The sequence below is a fragment of the Trichoplusia ni genome, chromosome 19, assembly GCF_003590095.1.
Source record: "Trichoplusia ni isolate ovarian cell line Hi5 chromosome 19, tn1, whole genome shotgun sequence".
Taxonomy (NCBI): Eukaryota; Metazoa; Arthropoda; class Insecta; order Lepidoptera; family Noctuidae; genus Trichoplusia; species Trichoplusia ni.
This window is the reverse complement of record NC_039496.1, coordinates 7,074,600-7,098,988: the sequence shown is the minus strand read 5'-3', so window position 1 is coordinate 7,098,988 and position 24,389 is coordinate 7,074,600. Positions and strand designations below refer to the sequence as shown.

Sequence of the window (24,389 nt, the reverse complement as noted above, 5' to 3'; positions counted from 1 at the left end):
TTTACTTTCGCTGTTGCCAGTAATTTGTGGTGTTATGTTCCTAAGATAACGTTGCAATCTGAGAACTGTCCGACTGGCGTGATGACATTTCCCCTGGGAATCCCGAGTAGCTGATAGGCCTTCATTCGGCATGGACATTCGGGGATGTTTATTTGTATAAATAACTATTGTTCAGAGTTTTATTAGTTGGATAAAACAGGGCAACAGGGTTGTCGGAGTCAGGGGCATTGGGTTTCCGAACAAGTTTATATTTATATTGGTAATCAGAAATCAAAACAAAAATTTAACGTCACTTTCAACGTAACTTTTTCTTTGTAGACAGCCGCGCAAAGATCATTCTTATACAGATTAACCGACAAGAAACTAAACCTTTTACTCTGCAAAAGCAAATAACATTTACCTTAAATACAAGTTATGTACGATTTCAGTTGCGTCGTCAACAAAAAATAGTAAAAAGTATCAATATTTCAACCCTATTATCAGATTAAAACAATCTCTCACAATACACGCGAGTATTGTTTCTAACCTTTTATTGTGTTTCGATCTGCGCCCCACATAGATATGATATAACAATCCTATTGACATTTGAATTAATCAATCAGCAGTGGTCATATTTACTGAAGCTCGGCTGACGAACCGCGGATCGAATAACTTTTTTTTGTATTACAATACGTTTTTACTTATTGCTTTTTAGTAAATCATGGGATTTATGTAAGTACTGGACCCCGATTCAGCAATTTTACAATGGCCAATGAATGAATTTCAATTTAAGCATTTTGCCAATACAATAATTGGAACTTAATTGTATTGACCTTGAGTGTACCGTTCCGTACTGAATTTCCAATTATTGTGTAGAAAAATGCTTAAGAGAATACGAAAATTGTCATTTTAAGTCAAATTTCATTCATTCACCCGCCGTTGTAAAAAGCAGAATTGGGGCCCTGGCCGTTGCCCGTGGGCCTGCCAATACAAATCCTAAATATTCCCAGGGAAAAGAATAAAACCGGGATAAAAACTATCATTATATAATGTAATCCTAGTTATAAACTATCTGTGCACCAAATTTTGTCTAAATCCGTGCAGTGGTATTATCGCGAAAGAGGAACAAACATCCTTACATCCATAAATGCAAGCTTTCGTGTCTTTAACATTGGTAAAGATAATATGTTATTAAAGGGATGACGACAAGTTCGCAACGCTATTTTTTTATTTGATAGGTATTTGTATGAATAATATTAAAAAGGTATTTATTCTTTTGTGCAAAAAAATAAAATGATCAAATTAGTGAATGTAACTTACGCATGACGTCACTTCGGTGTATAAATTTTGCTTCGCCGTTACGTCATAAACTTCTAAACTTAGTAATTTTTTACAGTTGTGATGAAAGGGATAAAACGTGTGATATATTATCAGTTGTTAGCCCTATTTATCGCTTACATTTTACTGTACAATTAGACAGTTTTGATGACGTAATATGGGTGTCCATTTAATGACGTACTTGAATTTCATTAAAATGATAACGGTTTTCATTGCTTGTACTTTGTAGAACAGCATTAGAAACCCACGCTTATTAGATAAAATCCTGTTTACTTCACCCACTATTGGTGACGCAATTCCTTATTAATGTTGGTTAAATATCAGCACTTTTATATCTCATTGTACTGAACACCTTTTGGTATGTCACACTTTGGTTTTAAAAGACACAAAAAAAGAATGCGGATGAATAAAACCTTTTTACACATTCATTAAACTTAAAGTATTTGTCTGATACGTACCATTTCTTTATCATAAGCATATCTTTGATTTCCACGTGGTTTATAATACTACTAGCTGTTGCCCGCGACATCGTCCGCGTGGTTAGAAGATATAAGTTAGACATTTTTGAACGGAAGCCCTCGAACATGAATATTTTTCCCCGTTCTTGCCACATTTTCCATTGTATCTTTGCTCCTATTAGTCGCAGCGTGATCTTATGTAGCCTAAAGTGGCCTAAACCTTCCTCGATGAATGGTCTATTGAACTCAAAAATAATTTTTCAATTTGAACCAGTAGTTTCGGAGATTAGCGGGTTCAAACAAACAAACAAACTCTTCAGCTTTATAATATATATTAGTATAGATTACGTTATTTTCATTTTACAGTTGTTTCAGTCCAGCACAGTACTTTGTGCGTTGTTTTTTCTTCGAATTAGGGTTTCGGGCATGCAATACAAGGAAACAATTGAAAGAATATGGATTCTTTAATTGTTAAATACCGAACGATAATACAATAACCACAGCCCGAGTGCAGTGTCCACTGCGGGCAAAGACCTTTAGAAACGGAACGAACATTAATGAACTCACACTTGTGTCCCAGTAAGCATCAAAGATTCTGGAAAAATCGTTACTAGCTTACTGTTTTTTTATTTAAACTATGCACCGCGGACTTATTTTGCTCCTTTAGAATCTAGTCCATCCAAAGGTTGTCTGTAAACGTCAAAAGATCGATTTTAACGATAAGACCGCCCATTGTGGCACCATGTAACTATTCATTAGTTTCTAATTCTGTACTTACGTGGTGCGTAAGAAATAATATTCTATCTTTTATATATCTAAGAAGAAATTCGCTCCAAATAATCAAATCACTAATCGCAAAACTAATGTTCGCAAACAATTTCACAGCACAAACGTCATAAAACACGTGAAATTGTTTAGTTGGCGTCAACTTTACGAGTAGTCGCTGAACAAGAAGGACGTATTAAATTGTAGTAAAGTTAATTTGAAACATTAGTCAGTAGGCAGTCCGTGTCCACCGTCTCATATTGTCACATCAGGCGGCTTGTTCGTCTCTAATAGTGACAAATGTACAGGAATTAGTACAGACCATTTGTTTCAGTTTGCGTCGCTAATCATTTGTTTATTTGGCGGCCATTTTGAATGCAGCGCCTGGCCGAAGCTGAGACCAATTAGAATTGTGTTCAAAACAATGCTTTTTCTTCTTCTGACATAATGATCATTTGCCTAAAGGTCGCTTATTACGTAAATATTATATTTAGGATTTATTAGCAAGCTGTAGAATTGAAAAAAGAATTAGCTTACGTAAAGAAGAACAGATTAACCTTCTGCGAAAAATAGGTGGAATAGGTTATTTATTGCATATTCTTATGCTCAGATTCTTTTTAATATCAGTAATGCGAAAAAGACATATTCTTGTAATTATATTTCATCTCTATTATTAATTGATTTAAAAAACAGCCCTATTACTACGTTTACGCATTTAGCTATTTGTACCTACTGTACATTCTTATGAAACAATACAAAGTATAAAAAAATCAGTCCATCGATTTTGAAGATATAATAAGGGTCACACACAACCTACACTTCCGCTCTTAAAATATATAATTAAGTATTTGTTACAACCCACACGCTTGTCATAATTCAGTACATTCGATACATAGTAATTTTCTCCTCATTAACGTCTACATCGTCGACGAACCGCATAAAAACAAGAATTATAATATTCCCTACGATCACGCCCACACTATCAGCTTGCTTCAAACTAGGCGAGGAATAACAGGCAAGTTGTGTTACATTGCTGGTTATGATCTATCACTTTTGATGCCATAGTTGGGCGACTCCGCAATGGTATGCTACACATACGATATTTCTTGACTCTCGTTCTCTAAATTATCCTTTAAGCACTTAGACGCTAGAGGTAATTTTTTCTTACGCCTAACTAGATTAACGTCGGATTCAGTTAGTCTCAATGAAGCAGTGGAGTTAATCCACAAGGTTAAAGTTAAACAACCCAGTGCAAGACGGCTGGCACAATTTAACTGACAGATTGTTACTGGTTCTAAGAAAAGCAATTTCTAACTCGTCGGTTGGACTTTAATTTTAATTTATCAACGAGACTATTTTATTGATTTGGTTTATTGTCCTTTAATATTAGTGTTTGGGTATATTCTTTTATTATAATAGCTACCGTTTATTAGATCGATCTATGGTCTACTAATATTATGAAGTGTTCAATGTGTTCATTATCAATCTAGTGATAATTAGAGTCCCTACTTACAATAAAATTCGTTCTGTCAAAATTCTTCGGTAAAGAAAAGACAAAATAACAGTTCCTTAATAAGAGAAAGAGTTTTATGAAATTCCTGTCATGGAAATTCATGACAGGAATTTCATGAAACTTTACTTTTTGTGAGACGTCTTGTAAACTGAGGTATTTCCATCCTATTTTTAAGGAATATCTAAGCTTCAGGGATTTCAATCGTTATCATTATAATCATGGGCAGCAAAACATACTTAATGAATCAACCTTCAGTTTAGGAAGAAAAAAACCATTTTCAGTCTCTATACTCGCTCCTCAATTTGAATATATTTTTTTATGGATATTTTCCTTATTTTGTTGAGAAATAACAAATGAATGAAGCCTAATAATTATGATCATTTAAAAGCAATAAAATCAATGTTTGTACATCTCTACTCTTGTCTACAGAAAATGATAGAGCTGCAACATTTTCATGATAATGTCGCAGAGAGAGGCATCTCTGATTTCCCGAGAACTTTTCATTCCCAACCAACTTAGTACGGTGGCACGGGCATCGAGAGCCACAAACTTCCAAACTACGCCGACAGATGGCTCTGTTCTTAGTTCAAGAGAACGCCACGGCAGTTCGACGTCGCTGACAAGCAGTAGTGATCTTGATCTAGCCTCTGGTGGCTAACGTCGCAAACATGCTAAACACAGTAAACATTCAGTTTTTCAGGCGGCGCTAACTGTGGATTTAGCGTCGGCCGTACCAGGCTCACAGAACCGTGAAAGGAATGTTTTTCAGCGAGTTTCAGCGTAGCATTCTATGTTCGTAGTTTACAGGGGGCGGGTCTACGGTGAAGAGGGATAGAAATACTTTGGCATCACACTGAAGCTATTTTCGTGTGTGTACTGATTTTGTAAGAGTGAGTTAGACACGGAATAATAAAATAATTTTAATATAACATTATATCATTATACTACTCGTGTGTGTTATTTCAATGCAATAAATTTTCTTGGCGTCTCATTTGAAATATTTTCGATTTTTTTATTTAATTAGATGTTGAATGAATATTGAATAATAATCTATTAAAAAAAGTTATGAAATACAAATTACAAATTAATAAAATTACACGCAGCGTAATAATTGTAACACGTAACACAATTTTTTATAAACACTACATACAGCACTGACTTTTATTATCTTCAAAATTACATTCACATCCAAATCTGTTTTTTCTAATCTCTATGACCAATCTCAAATATCTTCACAGATAAAAAAGAATATTCATTTTTACTTAAAACGTAACAAAAATGTGTGAGGTATCAGGCTTCCATAAAACAGCTGTGCTATACCGATGTCGAGTTTACTCGGTTTCTTACAAAATCGAAATGTGCCATTCAACTTTAGTGGACGGGTCATTAACCTCTGTCTACGCGTGTAGACAAGCTTTCATTGATAATTTGATACGATTTTTAATGACAGCTTATTGAGTATTATTCAATACGTACGAGATACGATTTATTTTGAGTAGTAAATTTTAAAATGTAGCAATTTTTAATTTCATTTCAATTATATGTTTATGTACTATTAAAAATTTGACCAACCTGAAATTATTCATATAAATCATAAAATTATGAGTCGTGGTTGCTTATAATTTAGTAATTTGCTAAAATATTAAAAATAAATGTCTTGCAAACGACTTTCATGCTTTTGATTATTATATTAAAAGAAACTCTTTTTAAATAATAATTTTCAATACTTGGTGAATCTATTAGATGATAGGAGGTGGCCAGCCACGAATGTTTAACGTACAACCCTTACGTATGTCTATATCGCCACACCCTCCGTGTAACCCCGACCTACCCTAACACAAACACCCTCACACGCACACCGTGCATATGTTGCGTCATAACTCCTAGTCGCTCCTGCTCTCCTAGTACACATGTGACTCCGAAAACTCACATGACTCCACGAATTGACACGTGCTACACACGTGTGACGTTTTCATACAACCCCCTTCCATGTGTAAAGTATTTATGTTTGTTTGTGTGTTATAGACGTGAGGAAACAGATCGTATGTGTACGTAGACATATTCTATGCGTAAGACGTGTGTGTGTTTATTTTATGTTAGATGTGAGTGTGTTAATATGTCTGTATGTTGTTGCTATAGTGTCTGTCTGCGAGATGTAGATTCGTGGAGCAATACATACTTACACTATTCAGATTCAACACTTATGCTCTAATAAAATCATTAGTTACCGGCCAGACCTTCCATCGTTTTACAATAATCATTATTTGTTTACGTAAAGACGATATTATAAATTAAGAAAACACTTCTATTTTAATTTAAAATACTGATATTGTCCTCAGCGCCTGTTTATTTAAGTTCCCAAATATTTTAATGTAATAGTTCACATAAGGCATAATCAGGCGTCCAGTGCTGTCAGACAGGGATGTACCTCTAGATTTATTTTTTAAACATTTTATGAAGTCGTTACGTTGTTAATATATTATAATTTATGATTAAAAAAGAACAACTTAATCACTTTCATTAATGTAATTTATTAATTATAGTTATACCACAAGCAGTGACTGTAAAGGTCCTATGACATAGATTTCCTTGTTACGCTCGTATTGCATTTATTTATTTTTTAATTACAGGTATTTAAATAAAAAAAATATAATTAAAAGTAAACCGTTCAGTTAATTCGATCAGCAAGAACTCAACAGCGAAAGGAATCGTGTCAAGAAAAGTATAACGTTATCATGCACGTAGGCGGGGCGGGCCGTATGTGTGATAAGGCACGTATGTGTAAAAACGTTATCGCTTCACGGTTATGCTGCCCTAGTACTTACGTGTGTTCAAGACATCACATGACGGCATCCATTTTCATGTGACATACATGTCACAGTGGTGACAATGTCATTCATACACCACCCGTTTGGTTGTTTCGTCTGGGCTGATAAGTTTCACAATGATAGTTATACATAGTTATTTATTTTTATGATTGTTTTATAATATTACTTTGCTTATTAACATTATTCACGTTTTATGCCGACAAAAAAAAATAGTTTTCTTTAACTAGGTGTATTTGGCATAAAAATGAATTGGTTAAGAGGCAGCAAAATATACGCAATGTTACTTTGATATTGCATATATCAACAAGAATATACAACAAGATTACAATATCAAAATATTGTAATCTTGTTGTATATCTTTCCATGTTTACACTTGCGCTTACTCTTGTTTTGTATTGTATTATTCGTATATGGTGCAAGTACTTTTAAAATTATTTTTTTATTATTCGAATCGCTTATCGCTTATAACAATTCTTTTGATAATTATCCAGCTAAGACATCTCTTCAACAGATTTCTTTGAATAGTAAGTATTCTTTCATCTTCAATATATTGTGGAAGTCACGATATGTATAGATAATAGTGTTTTTAATTTTTAGGCCGCATATTCGGAAGGTCTTTTGTTACAAAATTTTTCATCATTTTATTATTCGACTACTCAAAAGTTGAAATCATTAGTGTTAAAGAATTGGAATATTTATGTCATGTCATTTGTTGCTTCATAGCCCGCATTCAAATTTCAAGAGCGGTTAAACAAAGAGACTTATTAATTAATTGACTTTTTTTAAATACATCAGTTTTCCTAGGTCCTGATTAATACTTTTATTATACTTCTACTATCTAATATAATGATTATTTTATCACGTCTATCGGTCTATGGCTTATTTCCCTTTATTTTTCAATCCTAACATTCTGTTTACGAATACGTAGTCGTCCCTCGGGGGTTGAAACCGCCCAAATCTCTTCTGAAATCTGTGCTAGGGCGCCGCCTACATCCCATTGTTTTAGACGTCAAATACCAGGGACAGAGAAGTGCAGAGGAGTTCTATAGAACAAATAATTATAGTAGGGGTGCTGAATTTGGCGAGGGCGGGGTTTGTTCTTGATGCACACAGCAAAGAGCCGATCAGATGTTTGTAACTTTTGTGTGGTCGCTCTTGAATGCTCTTTATTTTAACTTGATAGCGGAGTTTTACATATTATTAGTCAATAAGTCTATATCGTTTTAAAAATTGTACTTTAATATATTTAATCGTTAAAAAATGCTTAGTGGCGTATTTTTAGCTGTATGGCGATTGTCGTAATATTGCTTACATTTGGTATGCGGCCGGTATAAATAGACGCAACGCAGCGCGTGCTCCAATCTTTGATTAGCACCAAACATAGTATAAGTCAAGAGATCAAAACGAACGATAGCATTACTTAGTAATATTACAGTAACAACAGTTCAACTCTTTAATGAGTAAGAGTTGCTATGAACTTGCTTCAAGATCTAACTGCGTCAGTCCAAACAGGTAGGATGAAGATAATTATGCTTCAAGACAAATTAGAAGGATTTACAGCCATATAAAATAGATTGTATAGCATCTTTGAAGCCGGTGTGTTCGAGAGAGGCGTTTTGTATGCGAAACTGGATGATATCAAATTGTAGAGTCCTATAACTTCATTTGATCATATTTTTGTGAGTTGCTTTCTTCCTTATTTCGTTTCGTATTCTCTTTTTCCTATGCCCAATATTGGTCCAAGTTTGAATTTGTAGTAAGTCACATTACAGAACTAGGAATGTTCATTCAAAAAGAATTCACAACAACTACATCTGTCTCGACACGCACATGCGCGCCATATGACGTGAGCTCCAGTTATTGTCCAAAATGGTGGCTCACATATTATCCTTTCATTTTAGGTTTCCTCACATCCCCTCGGCTGACTAAGCGCCTGGTAGGTTTGAACTCTGTACACGTGGCTGTTTCACATTGCTATTAATATCTCTACGTGTGGGTATTGTAGAGAGCTCACACTAACTTCTACGTCTGGTTTCGCTGTCCGATTTTTGTTCCAACAATTTTTGATGGCAATTGAGAATGTGCTCTGTGTTTTTGTGATTTCGTTATTAAGATATTTTCTTGTTATAGAACTAAAGAATATGAAAACATGTCAAAATACTATCCCGTAGTTATAAAGTTTTATTAAAACAATAATGTATTCACCATACTGTGATTTGTACTGATCTTAATACCTATATAACAGCTGATACGGCAATTTCCACTACCTGTTTATGTTATTCCGTTCTTCAGTAATTTCCAGCTTAAACTAAATTTCATAAAATGATGGCATTTGTGCAAAGACTAACACCTTCATCAAACACCTTACTAGTAAAAAAATGTTCTAAGGGAAATGATGACAAATGAAAAGTAGTAAAAGTACTCACAATTTATAGGGAAAAAAACATGAACAATTTTGTCCAAGTTGTCGATGCAAAACAATTTTCGATTCCTTGATAGGTCAACAACCATTTATGAAAATTATAAAAAAAAGGTATCCGTTGATTTTAATCTGTAAAGAACGTATGCCCCTATAAAAAATCAAGTGTGGTGTATATTTCATGGGAACAAATAAAAATAAATTAAGGACTTCTATATACGTACAAAGTTAAAAGATTTCTTTTTTTTTTGTTTTTTAGGTCAACGGATTCCCGGACACGTACACATTTTTGAAATATGAACATGAGAAACAGCGACGCACCCCCAGCCGCCACACGTCTACACTTGTCAAGGACAGGAGGGTGAGTTATACTATAACTCTTGTGGTTTCTGCACGCCTGGTACCTTTGAACTCTGCTTACACGTGGCCGTTTCGGTTTGCCGCTATATTTAAACCTAGTTTAGTTATAAGTATGTATGTATGTACCGTATCAAGGTTTTTGACTGGTCGCTCGGATACGACACGTTGTAAGTAAAATAATTTACATTACATTTGATTTATAAAATATCTTTATAATAACTGTCAAAATTAAGAATTTACTTTTCAACCGATATTAAAAATACAAAAAAGGTTTCAATTAATTTTACCTCTTTTTTTTGATAAATCGTATTTTTTAATTGCACAAGAATATTTTTATCTATATAATTAGGTGTTATTTATTGGTTGGCACAGACTTCTAACCGTACACCACAAAAACACCTTTATCGCAATTACGCTAATCTTTTTAGGTCAGATGGGCCGAGCAACTGTTCTCTAAATCTCGGGTAAAACGTTACCCTATACCGGATCCAGACGCAGCATTGCAAAGAGTAAAGAGACTAGAAGCCAATGATACATTGCAGAATAACATAGTGAGCAGGCCTAGGGCTCCGTGGTTTAACGATGAACTTTGGGGGCACGAGTGGTATTTGGTAAGTAATTGAGAACAAACGTTCTTAATTTTAGGGCAACTAAAAAACAAACTTAAAAATAAATGTTAAATAATACGAAAAAAAATCGGCATTGATTAGTAGACATAAATAATGCGTCACACTTCTAAAATAATCCCTATAAGATAAAATTAAACTTTTCAGCAAGATACTCGAACAATGCACAATTTGCCTCGACTGGACTTGAATGTGTTACCAGTGTACATAATGGGGTATAATGGTAGCGGTGTGCGAGTATCCGTCCTCGATGACGGCATCGAACACAATCACACGGACCTACGAGACAACTACGTACGTATTATGCTTCCCTAGTACTATTGAGGCGGGTGGTTGAAATTTTCCGTGGTAAAACGACACATCTGCGCTTTTGGGATCTGTAAAACAGATGGCGTTACTAGTATAATAAACTGCACAGGAATAAAATGTATACTAACAAATATTACAAGTAACTTATTGTAGCCATTGTTAGTGTGATACTTATAGTTCCTGGAACTTCCTAGTCTTTTCTCTTTACAAATTCAACACTGTTATGTTACTTAATATTAATATTATTCATTAAATAAACGCCTAAAGTATTCACAATCGCAATTACTACGCATTCTTATATTATAAGAAAAATTGAAATACACACTAATGTAGAGCCCATTTATTCCTCCAACAAAATGATATCTGGTCAGAAAGACGAAACGTAATTTATCTATTCATGTGTGACTGTGTGAATAAAATGGAAAGATCATGTCAAAATAATGAGGATAAAAAAGCAATCGTAGCAAACGTGTACTTCAAAGTTATGTTTTCCTAGTCGTTCTGTGACGGGTGGTTAAAATTTTCCTTGGAACAATGACACATCTGAGCTTCCAAGCTTGGCGTACAGATGACGCTTGGATACCCTAGACAGACAAGCAGAACCTAGTATCAAACTAAAGACGATTTTATGGGTTTATGATTATAGATTATAGGTACATAATTTAGCTGTACCTATAATTCAAATTCAAATCAAACTTTCAATAATTAGTTAAACCCTAGAAAATAAATTAGGTGAAAATTTTAAAATATCTTCTTGTATCTTCTGTCATGTGGCGCATTGATAAAAAAAATCTGCGAACAGTTAACTAAACTTCTGAGCAGACTGGTTTATATATTTCGTGTAACATCTGGGTCTATCTATATTATGTGCGGTTTTCCACTGACACACTCGTCAAAAAAAATTATCTTCTTTCTTTCACATAATACTTGTAGAACTCACTATGCGTTGGAATGTTCATTTTATATAGGTTTGTACAACCACATTTTTAACTCGAATTAATCAATGAATTGAAGAACAATTTTCTCTCCTATCGTTTCTGGTGCCTTGGTACCAATAAGCAGACAAGGCGAAATTTTCGTGCTAAAAAGGCACATCTTCACTTTTGACGTAAAACAACAGATGGCGTTAGAGGCACATTATTAGAAAGAAAGAAACATTTATTTGTATGAATGTAGTACAACAGATGGTTTTTACAGTTTACAGTCTCTCACATTCCACCAAATCGGTGTACAAATGATGAGAATACTCAAAATTCTGATTTTGATATAAAAATGAAAAAAATAAAATAATGAGGATAGCTACGTGTACATTCTTGACTTTTTGCAACTCAAATACTTTGGTCGATAATGGCCTTCAGATTTTAATCATAGCTAATCATTCAAGTTCAAACCAAGTCAAAGTTCGAGTGTTCTTTAATAACGCTATAGTTTGATATTGCTTAAAACACTCGCAGTGCAATAAATTAATTATAACTAAGTCTACGTGTGATCTTCGAAGGTTTCTGATGCCTTAGTACTTGGAAGGAGGCAGATCTAAATTTTCCGAAGTAAAAAGACGCAACTCAAAGATGGTCTGGACTCACTTATTTTATTAGTTAGGAGCTAACAAGCACACAAAAAGACTTGGCTGAAAAAAAACATTAAATCATGACAGAATTTGTAAATTTTACATATTAGTTAGGTTTAGTTTTGTAAATTTTATTGTTCCAAAAACATTTGTTATTTGCTAATATTTGTAAAATGTTATACCTTTTTATTTTTAAATTTATAATTAAGAAATTTAAATCAAATGATTAATTTTTTATCAATTTAAAAAAAGCAGTCTAATGACGTGATCAAACTACATACAAAGTTTGCGAAAACGACATCTTTACTTTTCTACACCCCTGGTAAGTTCGCGGCCGTTATGACGCGCCACGCGCAGAATGGTTCCTCCCCAATTATTGTCATAGCAATAAAATAAATACCATGCGCATGTAGTGCGTAGTTTGCACGTATGAACTACATTTTAGATATTCATGTGAAATCTTACAACTCCTCCCAAAAAAATAGTGTAATTATTTAATTCGCTTTACATTTAAGGATCCGGAGATAAGCTGGGATAGTAATGATGGCGATTCAGATCCAACACCGAGATTGGAAGATCTTAAAAGGAATTCCCATGGTACACGCTGTGCTGGCGAAGTAAGCAAAGAATACTCATAAATTATTTAGCATATTAATTTTAAATTATTAAAGCTTACCCGTCACAATTTTATGATATTGATTGCTCAATACTTTAACTCTTCCTTGCAGATTGCCATGACTGCAAACAATTTAAAGTGCGGAGTGGGTGTGGCTTGGGGGGCAAAAGTAGGCGGTGTTAGAATGCTTGATGGACGAATAACAGACCGGATTGAAGGAGAAGCAATAGGTAACATACCGCTTTATTTCATATGCGCCTGGTATATTCGGTCGCCATGTTGAGGTAAAACGACGTAAGCTTTTATTTTTCGCGGAAAAAAAACCACTTCTACAGGTGAGCGACGGAAGCAATTTTCTATGCTAACTAGCATTTTTTACGTTAAACAGGTACGTTGCTTTAAGTCACCATGATGAAAAAGATTAAATAATGTCAATTAAATTAATAAAGCAAAACAACTCTGCATTTACAAAATTGTAGCGACCATTGTAAAACAGAATAACGACAAATGAATATAGAACATAAACACCTCTTATCATTCTATGCTACCTTAGTAACATGGGTAGAATGTGACGTAACAGTAAACCCTTTCTGTGACATAACAACTGACAGAATGAAACTACACCTTGCTTTTTTAACTTTTTCTTATAACAAACACCGTAAAAGTTTTTGTTATAAACGAAACGATTAGTGGTGATAATTTGATAACAAAATGAATGGATTGAAAAATGCTATGGGAACGAATTTTATCCAATCGCCTTTAATTTTGTTTCTGATGTTTTTTTTTATTTGGTTATGCTAAGCGGCCACATGTTGGCGGTGACCACGATTACTAGGGCGCTACGAATTGTGAGAGATTGTGACCCATCTCCCGCTTCACAAATATATTTTTTCCTTGTTGTTGTTGTTAGAGTATTTACTTGTACTTGCGTATTATTTTTTCTCTTGTCTTATAATAAGTGCGCTTTAGTCGTATTTAGCGAAAAGTTTTGACACAGGGTTTAAATTTTCTAATTTAAGTTCCATGCAATGTATAAGTTAAACAAATACAGAAAACTGTATAAAGATCGTAGCTACATAGCATATTATAGGGCTCAAAGAATGATTTGCCATTAGTATGGATACATTATTGTGGTTTTTGTAGGATACGCCTTGGATAAAGTGGATGTGTATAGCGCTTCATGGGGCCCTAATGACGATGGTCGCACAGTCGAAGGACCGGGGCGTCTTGCTATTGAGGCATTCAAACGTGGCGTCACGCAGGTAACAAGAATAAACCAAAAAGTATTCGGTTACAAAGTTACTTTTAATATAGATTTGTAAAACCCATTGATTCATATTATTTCATCAGCCGAACACAGAACACTACACAATTACATGCTTGAATTAGAAATGTTTAACAACGTATTTTTCGTTTAGGGTCGTGGTGGTAAAGGCGCCATCTATGTTTGGGCAAATGGAAACGGTGGTGGCCACAGCGACAATTGTAACTGCGATGGGTAATTGCTTATTTTTATATATCCTTAATTTAAAGTGTGTATACTAGAGTAATACTTTAGTTTCTATACATCCAAATCCATTAAATTTTAAAATCTTCTTCTACTGTTGCAAACTTCTAAGCAATATTAAAGTCAGTCTATTAGTCAGATAAAACTAGTCAGATATTCAATTTTAAATTGATTATACACCTCACGAAATTATCACTGCACTAAAAGTTTTGTAAAAATATTTTTTAACTGAATTTGATATCTGTTCTACAGGTATTCGTCTAGTATTTATACGATATCTATCGGGAGCGCATCTCAACACGGTCTGTTTCCTTGGTACGGAGAAATTTGCTCGTCTACCCTCGCTGCTGCATATTCCTCTGGTGCCTACAAAGATCAGAAAATTGTAAGATCTATTTAATATACTCCTGGTCCTCTTAAACTCAAACTTATTGAATTGACGCAGTCCACTCATTCATAAAAATAATACGCCTACAGCGATTCAATGCAAGAGTGAAATAAAAGTATGTTCATCTCTTTTAGGCTACTACAGACACTGGCGACTCCTGTACGCTCGGGCATACGGGCACGTCTGCTGCGGCCCCATTGGCTGCTGGCATCATCGCTCTCGCTTTAAATGCCAAGTTAGTTGACCCTGAGGAGTAGTAAAACGCTATCTTGAATCACCTTAAATTTATGCTCCTCTAGTATCTCGTTTGGTACGGTCTGTTTGTCACAATGCTCGTTGTCTCTTTTGTCAAATTGACATGTTGTTTGTCAGACAGAGATGTCAGCACTTTACTGTATATTTATTGCTAATAAGACCTATCTCAATTTATTCTGTTTTAGTCCAAATTTAACATGGCGTGACGTACAGCATTTGATCGTTTGGACGTCAGAATATGCTCCACTTTCAGCTAATCCTGGATGGCAAATAAATGGGTAAATGGCAAACTATCAATTATTAACAAGTATTTTTCGATCTATCATTTAAATAACATATCGTACTTTAACAAAACTACGATATGTAATATATTATGTATTTTGAGGTTTTGGACTTAAAGGTTAATGTTTCAGTGCGGGGCTCTATTTTGATGTTCGATTTGGTTTTGGGTTATTAAATGCTGGAGCCCTCGTGACAATGGCACTGAACTGGACAACTGTTCCTATTAAACATGTTTGCCGCGTGGATGCTGCATCGTAAGTATGTCGTCCTAGTATTATGTCGTCTGGATGTGAAATGCGAATAAACCCCGCAAAAATATTTGCACGTCAAAGTTGTGAGAGATAAGAACTTCGCATCAACAACAAGATTAAAGCAAAAATCGTTTTATACCATTTAAACTAACATCTTTTACCTCATGTATCCCTAGTAAAATGTACGTAAAGTTTCGTCATACAACAGCTGATATTTATCCGTATACTCTCAGTAATAATGTAGAGTTACGATTGTGACGAATTAACTAACGTAGCTCAAACATGTAAGAGGTGTTAATTAATTTACGAAGTTGCTAAAAATTCATATTTTATCTGTAACATTTTAATTATACCATATTTTTCTTTGTTCTAGTTTTGGACAAGATACACGTTTATCTTCTGGGCAAAACATCGATGTTCTTATACATGTGGAAGATGATTGTGTTGTTAATTACATTGAACACATTGAAGTACTGATGAACATTCGCTACGATCGCCGTGGTGCGCTGGAGATATATTTAGTTTCACCTCAAGGTTAGATGCTTTTTATTTATGAACGCCTAGTAGTATACTTGGTGTGATACGTCGGGAGGCGGACGTTCCAAATTTGGTCGAATGTGGTTCGGTGAGTCGATGTCCCACCGCTACAACCGCTCCACCCAACAAAATTAAATCCTCTAGCAACTAGCAACAAGAACGGATAGAAGAAAGAGCAATAACTAGTAATAAATAAATAATTTTCAATTAAAAAAAAATATTTTTAAATTTTAGGTTCCAAAGTTCAACTTCTCAGCGCTCGTCCTAAAGACACCTCGACAACAGGTTTTGTAAATTGGCCTCTTATGTCTGTGGCCACATGGGGAGAAAATCCTAAAGGTGTGTGGACGGTCAGGATTTCTGACAAGGTGTGTTCTAATTTCTCATGTAAATACGAATGTAATAAATATACTACTATAACAGCAACATTTGAAGGTTTCTATTTCATTTGATAAAAGTGATCGTCTAATATTTCTTTATTTCAGACTTACGAAAAAAACTCCGGTGAAATTGGACCAATTAGTTTAGTTGTACACGGTACAACAGCCATGCCATCGCACATGAAAAACGGGCCGAGGATCTACAACGATAATTACAATTACCAACAAGCATTCGAATTTTTCGATAATGTAGACGACAAAGGCGTTGACGTCGCGTCGAATACCGTTACAGACGATGAAGCTGTAGCTGCAGTACCAGGAGAACATACAAGCGAAGAGGTTAACGATTTACACGACATAGATTCTACTGTGCTAGCGGAAGTGGAAAAGGAGTTGCAACGAATTCATCATAGAAAAGTATATATGGCTCTGGGGTTGTAAATGAACAGACATACATTAAAATAAATCGGCTTTGTAACATTATTAATATATTATAACGTTTTGTTTGTGTATATTAATAACGGTTGTTATTGATCTCTATTAGAAAATTAATAACTATTTTACTACTGAACCAATTTGTTTGGTACTTAGGTAACATATCAAAGTTGGAAAATGAGATTTTGTTTGCTCTATAATTATGTGTAATTTGCTTATAATCTGTATACAAATACTACTATACTATATACTATATTAATTATGATGACACACGAAAAAATAATATATCAAATCAAATACCGCTAGAAACCACCTTACAATACGCCATCGCTCGCGGATAGCTCCATCTAGCCGGTCGCTGAGCGGGGTATTGCTGGCCAGTCTACATTTATTGCTGTCATAAGATTTACTTACACACTACTACAAGTTGGTAGTCTACAACATGTACACAGAGAGTACCTATTAATGAATAATATCAAAATTAGTTATATTATAGAGGGAACAAAGAGAGAAAATAAATTATGCTCACATTAATTTCAGCCTTTTATTTCCATTTATGTTCTAACAGTATAACCTAATTCTCTTAATTCTTTAACAACAAAATCGTCTTTGTACTCGTTTATTTTGGAGATCCATTTTTCCGTTGATATTACGTAGCGACAACTGCCGCCGTACTCGGGCGGCAGGTACTGTGGGTCTATGTGTTTGTGGAGGGAGCTCATGTCGTTGCCATGGAAATAAAGTCGGTTCCAAGCGGCCTGCGGGATGAACTGCTTAAATACGTAAAAGATGGAGTGAAGGATCCAGTTGTATTTTATGATGTGTAGACTGTGGTTTGGTAATGGAAACGATACCTGAAATTGAAAAAACAATCAGTATTAATGAGTGAATGCAAATAGCGTTGCTTACTTGTTGAAGCAGCGCCATCTATTGTTTGTGTATGACATTAGTGGTAATAATGAGTGTGGAATGTTTATCTACTAGCCGACAGCGGCCGCTAGTGGGAACTGCTAAACTTACTAACAATTATTTTGTTCAGATTAAACTTCAGTCCACAGTATTGAAGACATGTTTTAACTTGCTTTATTAGATTGACTACTTACTTATATATTTTAATTGAGTAGGGGAATGAATGCCATCTATACTGTAATAAAACTTGGCTGGACTTGAACTTGGCAACTACTAGATGTCGCTTGCTGTTATTAATTTTTCAATTTCACCGTCCGTGACGTACGGGTCGATTCAATTCAATAGTATTTTTCAGTTTTTGATGGTTTGTCTGAAAATTTGGAATATTTACCCCCATAAGGCTGACGATCTGACTAGCTACGGTAGGGGTGAGTTGCGCAACATGCCTTAGGCTCAGTCCTTCGAGGTCCACTATAATAGTGACTCCTAAGATCTGTATCTTCGGCTGCATCACCGCTATCTCATCCATCAGCAAAGCGCAACGAACCACGTCGACAACATCCACCGCGTTTGTGTCCCAACGACCTGAAAATTTTATTAAAGATGCATTAGTTGTTAGATTACGAAATCTAGGAGGATTTTGGGCTTTTAGGTGGAAATGAGTGACTGGACAGCAATGGATGCTGCTACAGTGCTACAATAAATGATGTATTGGCACAGATGGAATTTTACGAATAAAAATTACATGGGAGGTCCAGGTAGTTTATATAATCACAGACAATCTCACTTGATCTTAAATGTTTTTTTTATCTGACTCAAAGGCCTTCCACCAACAGTGTTACCATACTCGTTAAGAAAATTGTGACTAGCTGCATTGTCTTACCAAACCTCATGAGAATGATGCGTCCATTGTCAGGGCTCTCCGGCAGAACCCCGGCGTACACGTGCTTCACCCTCGTAAGGTCGAACGCCTCACAGTCGTATAAATAAGCGTTGTGCCGCTGAAAGTCTTCGTAACGCACCATCTGAAGAATGAAGAAAGCTACTTCAAATCGTTTAATTACAGCAAAGCCAAATTGACGGTAGGGATAAAGTCTGCAGCCATAATGACTATAAAGCTGTCATCTGACAACTTCACATCAAGCCACAAGGTACCGTTAACGACGAAAGTGTGAAAATTTGTTGTTTACTAACTTTCATTACGAATGATTATTACTGCTGTTGGAGATTTAAAGCTAATGAGTAATGATCACATATTCTTTCAAAGAACAGAGCTGCTCTTTCATTTGAAATGGCTAATATCCTAGCAATTTTATGACATATGCTCAACTCTCAGTCAACAGAGGATGTCTGTCCACTCTAACACACCAGACACAGTTCTTTTTGGCTGCACGAATCGCCGAGTGGTTGAGGTCACCACGCCAAACCTACTGTGCGCATCGTGTCGATCGATCGGTTCGATCCCCGCGTAGGACATTTGTGCGATCCACGAAAGCTTGATCTGATTCCGGGCACAGTAGTAGTATCAGTATTGAACTCTTCAGTGGTCTGGGTGTCATTATGCATATAATTTGTATGTTTGTGAAGACCCCAGTGACACAAGGAAGAAAAATCTTCCTGCTCCATATGAGAGGGAAGATCTCTCTCTATCTTTCTTCCACGATTATTCACAATATTTCTCACATACGCGTTTATTCAACGCAAATTTTAACTTGCATTGCTGGAACTACCGGGACACCAGAAAGTAGTGAAGTTAGTGCACGTGTTGCAAAATGTCAACATGTCTGTCTGGCTACCAATTATTCTGCTGTTACAAGAACTATTTTTGTTTTTTTGCGAATTTGAAACCTTTTGTATTTATAATATGGAAACAGCAAGACAAACTTATTTTTTATTTAGGAGTTTCGAGATGAGTCTCTTTTCTACGAAGATTTCAAAGTAAACTTAAGCAGTACCAGGGCAACATAAACACGGCGCTACTGATTCTTAAACGTATTTTTCTAACCGATCGCACTTACGCGTTTATTCGTCGGAAATTTAAACTTGCTTTTTCTGAAGTACCAGGGCAACATATTTTTTTAGAGTCGCGACACTGAGGAGACCGATACTACGTTTACTATTCTATATAGGTACTGTGCATAATCAATTTTACAACATCGCGAATTCGCGATCCTTGATTATAATAATAAACCCTCCCTCGAATATTTTGTTGACACCGGTTTTACACTAGTCCATTGAAACAATTGGGTTGCGTTTTTTATAGGAGGCAATTTTATTTTTCCGATGTGTAGGGGGGTCAGCAAAGCTAAAAAAAACAAGTTTGTGGGGTTGCAAACCTTGTCCGATGGCTGCCATTTTAAAAATAGTGCCAATTGAAATGGTTTTCACGATGTATCTCTTGCAAATCTTATATAAAAAGTTATATTTTATGTTGCAAATCAACTCTACAACTTTGTTCAGCAACTTTTTGTCTTACTTAGAACATTAAAAAAAAAAAATGAGCAAAATGGTTCATATATTTCTTATCATTTTACGATTTTGTCCATTTTATAGATGTTGTGTTGTTGAGTTGACGAATAACTTTTATACGCAACATCGGAAAATTAAAATTGCTTTAAAAAACGCACCCTCAATACACTACTACTATTCAAGTAGAAGAAAACAGCTAATGGATTTCGAGATGAGTCCCTTTTCTACGAAGATTTCAAAGGTAACTTAAGTAGTACCAGGACAACATAAACACGGCACTACTGATACTTAAATTTGTTTTACTCCAACCGACCGCACTTACGCGTTTATTCGTCGGAAATTTGAACTTGCTTTTTCTGAAGTGCTAGGGCAACATCAATTTGTAGAGACACGACACCGTGGAGAGCGATAACCACAGTGATTATACGTGTACTCTTCTATATATTATTCTGTGCAATGTGTATGTTTAATCTCGTCAATTTTTCAAAATCACGATCTTTGATCATAATAATAAACCGGCTAATTGCCCTCGAATATTTTGCTGACGCAAATTTTACACTGGTCCATTGAAATGATACATTTGGTAGAGGTTGCAATTTTATTTTTTCGATGTGCAGGCAGGGTCAGGTGTCCCACGGCCGCCATCTTGAAATGGTGCTAATTGAAATGGGTTTTTACGATAATAGGTATGGCTTATACTACATATTAATCTGATAAAAAAATGTTCCAACTTTTTGTTGCAAATTAAATTCTCAAAAAATTAGGTTCAGCAATTTTTTGTCGTTGACACATAAATAAAAAAGTTATAAGCAAAAAATGTTTAGTTTGAGAAAACAAAAATTTTCGATGTTAAATTTTTTTCATTATTATAATATACGAAATAGGATTTTAGTCCAATTTTCCAGCTCGTGGCTGTGCTATAACCGCATAAGTGATTCGATCTCAGGTTAAGCTATGCTTGACGCGGTTGGTCCGTAGATGGGTGACCATCTTTGTCATAGCGAGTTCCTCCGTGTTTCGGAAGGCACGTTAAATTGTAGGTCCCGGCTGTTATTCCTACATCTTTGACAGTCGTTACAGGTAGTCAGAAGCTTGAAAAAGTCTGACAGCCAGTTTAACAACCAAGGGGTGTCGTGTCCTAGGTAACTGGGTTGAGGAGGTCAGATAGGCAGTCGCTCCTTGTAAAACACAGGTACTCAGCTGAAACCGGTTGGACTGGTAGCCGACCCCAAGATAGTTGGGAAAAGGCTAGGCCGATGATGATGATTTTAGTCCATTTTTATGGATGTTGTGTTGGTGAGTTGAGGAATAACTTTTATACGCAACATCAGAAAATTTAACTTCAAGGATATTTTTATGGAAACAGCAATATTTTTTTTATTTAAAAGGATTTCGAGATGTGTCTCTTTTCTACGAAGATTTGAAAGTAAACTTAAGAAGTACCAGGACAACATAAACACGGCACTACTATTCTTAATTTTGTTTTTCTTCAACCGGACCGCACTTACGCGTTTTATTCGTCGGAAATTTAAACTTGCTTTTTTCTCAAGTACCAGGACAACATCAATTTGTAGAGTCACGGCACTGATTAGACCGATACCACAGGTGTAATTATTCTCTATATTCGGTGCATACCTAGTGCTCTCGGCAATTTTACAACATCGCGATCTAGACTAGTTTAACATTTTTTTAATCAAATTAACCGATTGATTATAATAATAAACTAGCAGATTACCCTCAAATATTTTGTTGACAGATTTTACACCAGTCCATTGAAATGTTACATGTAGGTTGCGCTCTTGTAGAGGAGGCAATTTTATTTTTTCGATGTTAAAGCTAAAAGAAAGTTTGTGGTGTTGCAACCCTTGCCCCATGGCCGCCGTCTTGATAATAGTGCCAATTTAAGTATATAGTTTTTACGACATATCTTTTAACTTATTAATCTGATTAAAATAAAAATGTTCTCCCATGTTGCAAATTAATTTTCTACAAATTTGGTGCTCAACTTTTTGTCGTTGACCTATAAATAAAAAAATTATAATCATTTTTTTTTTGAAAAAACCTTTTTTTCGATGTTACATTTTTTATCATTAAATATAATTTTTCATCATTTTTTATCATCAATCTTTTCTCATTTTTTTTTTTTATCAGCTATTGGCTTAATGGAAAAATCTTCTATCTGTTTATTAGAACTAGTCGTTTTAATTATTTTAATTTTAGCAATAGACATAGAAATGTATTTTTTTAAAGGATTTCGAGATGTGTCTCTTTTCCACGAAGATTTCAAAGTAAACTTAAGAAGTACCAGGACAACATAAACACAGCGCTACTAATTCTTAAATTTATTTATTCTTACCTTCACTTACGCGTTTATTCGTCGGAAATTTAAACTTGCTTTTTCTCAGGTACCAGGGCAACATCAATTTGTAGAGTCACGAAACTGAGGAGATCCGTACTACGTGCACCTACTATATTTATTCTATAATTCTGTTCTGTACACACTACTCTTGTCCATTTTACAAGATCGCGATCCAGAATGGTTTAACATTTTTTTATCAAATTAACCGATTGATTATCTATATATACTAATATATAAAGCTGAAGAGTTTGTTTGTTTGTTTGAACGCGCTAATCTCAGGAACTACTAGTCCAAACTGAAAAATTCATTTTGTGTTGAATAGACCATTCATCGAGGAAGGCTTTAGGCTATAAACCATCACGCTGCGACTAATAGGAGCGAAGATACAATGGAAAATGTAAAAAAAACAGGGCAGGTATAAATCATAACTTATATCTTCTACCCACGGGGACGAAGTCGCGGGCAACAGCTAGTAATATATAAACCGGCAGATTACCCTCGAATATTTTGTTGAACAGATTTACACTGACTTTTACGCTAGGCCGATGATGACTTGCTGATGTATTGACGTAGACAAAAGTGACAATTGATCAGTAATTAAGTGAGTGTCTTACCAATTTGTGTGCCAGTGCGGGTATGAATCTGCGACACCTCAGAAACCGCAGTAAATAAGCGTCGTCCATTCGTCGCGGATGACATTCACCTCGATCTGAATCAAGATTATTTATTACTATTATTAGGCTATTTTAATTATGTTGCAATATTTCCTTCTATAGAACTTTGATTGCCTAGTGGTTGATATAGATGTTATACTCATAAAGGTATTTTTAACGAAGTAGCTTTCTTTAGAAATAATTAACGAGTCGATGACATTTTTTTTATTCCGTTAATGAAGTCCAACACGTATGTTACTTGAATGTCGTATGTTTCCTAATCTGAAAGTCCACCATGCGGGTATGTGGCATTGTAACATGTTACATTTATAACATTTTATTATAATGTACACTAGTACTATATATACTACTATATTTCTGCTGACAATACCACTTTGGTCCCATTATGTGTTGAGCAAACCAAAAGAAAATTACGATTGTACCTCGGTGCTGGAATTTAGATATTTAATGAGACATACCATAACGTGGGAGAATATAATGGATTGTACAAATAATTGCGTGACAGAGATAATAGTGCGTTTATATAAAATTGAATTTACAAACAGTCACTACTATACGTGTAATTTTGCACCGTATTTTAGTAAGTCTACTGTAAAAATCTTTATGAATAAAAAAAAAACAAATTCCTCTTTTTAGCTGCACAAAAAAAGTGGGTGGGAAGAATTAGCTGTAGTAAGTTTGTTAACTTGAATATTACTTAATTTACGAACAGTCAGTATTTAAATGGCTACAGAGCAATGTTGAAATAATCGATCGTCATAGAGATATTTTTTTTTAACCAACCCAGCATTCCAAATGTTAACAGTACCAGAGTCGTATAGCCAAGAAGAGGAGTTGTACATACCTCGGATCATCCGTCGCAACTCTTCGATCGCTTTACCCCTAGTATCGGGATCTTCATTGCAATGCCTTTTCGCGTGCTCCTCAAACTCCGAATCTTCGAACCGACTCACTTCTGCTTGAAACGCGATCTCGATGAACGACATTTTAAAGGTTTTAAGGACCTATAAAAAAAAAATGAGTTAAATTAATTTACTTTAATGTTGTCAGTGGTAAATTCAGCCACAAACCATCCAATAATACCGAGACTCCCTATATCTTCCAATATTTCGGTGATCGTTACTCTCAATATCGTTTAAATATGTACAATTATATAAGTAGCTAT

General features: G+C 35.0%; 2 protein-coding genes across 2 annotated transcripts in view; one reads left to right on the top strand and one right to left on the bottom strand.

Annotated features, from left to right (window-relative positions):
* LOC113503398 (neuroendocrine convertase 1-like) overlaps positions 1-17,347 on the top strand; it is a 23,087-nt gene extending 5,740 nt beyond the window's left edge. The window contains exons 2-15 of the mRNA XM_026885336.1: positions 9,560-9,661; positions 10,089-10,271; positions 10,434-10,580; positions 12,678-12,779; positions 12,891-13,008; positions 13,922-14,040; positions 14,197-14,276; positions 14,538-14,670; positions 14,808-14,908; positions 15,114-15,206; positions 15,342-15,464; positions 15,835-15,995; positions 16,233-16,366; positions 16,484-17,347. Of these exons, the coding sequence (XP_026741137.1) occupies positions 9,560-9,661; positions 10,089-10,271; positions 10,434-10,580; positions 12,678-12,779; positions 12,891-13,008; positions 13,922-14,040; positions 14,197-14,276; positions 14,538-14,670; positions 14,808-14,908; positions 15,114-15,206; positions 15,342-15,464; positions 15,835-15,995; positions 16,233-16,366; positions 16,484-16,819 (1,932 nt within the window). The 3' untranslated portion in view covers positions 16,820-17,347. The remainder of the gene's footprint in view (positions 1-9,559; positions 9,662-10,088; positions 10,272-10,433; positions 10,581-12,677; positions 12,780-12,890; positions 13,009-13,921; positions 14,041-14,196; positions 14,277-14,537; positions 14,671-14,807; positions 14,909-15,113; positions 15,207-15,341; positions 15,465-15,834; positions 15,996-16,232; positions 16,367-16,483) is intronic.
* On the bottom strand, positions 17,344-24,389 carry LOC113503399 (clavesin-1-like). The gene is made up of 5 exons (XM_026885337.1): positions 24,069-24,389; positions 23,165-23,259; positions 18,606-18,747; positions 18,114-18,307; positions 17,344-17,667 (listed from the first exon to the last, which is right to left on the bottom strand). The coding sequence occupies exons 1-5, from the start codon at positions 24,208-24,210 to the stop codon at positions 17,368-17,370; spliced, it is 873 nt and encodes a 290-aa protein (XP_026741138.1). The 5' UTR covers positions 24,211-24,389; the 3' UTR covers positions 17,344-17,367.

Coding starts and splice junctions, on each gene's coding strand:
- LOC113503399 (XM_026885337.1), bottom strand. CDS start 24,210: ATGTCGTTCATCGAGATCGCGTTTCAAGCAGAAGTGAGTCGGTTCGAA. Junction 23,260..24,068: donor GTTGCGACGGATGATCCGAG/GTATGTACAACT, acceptor ATCTTGATTCAG/ATCGAGGTGAATGTCATCCG. Junction 18,308..18,605: donor CATCATTCTCATGAGGTTTG/GTAAGACAATGC, acceptor TAAAATTTTCAG/GTCGTTGGGACACAAACGCG.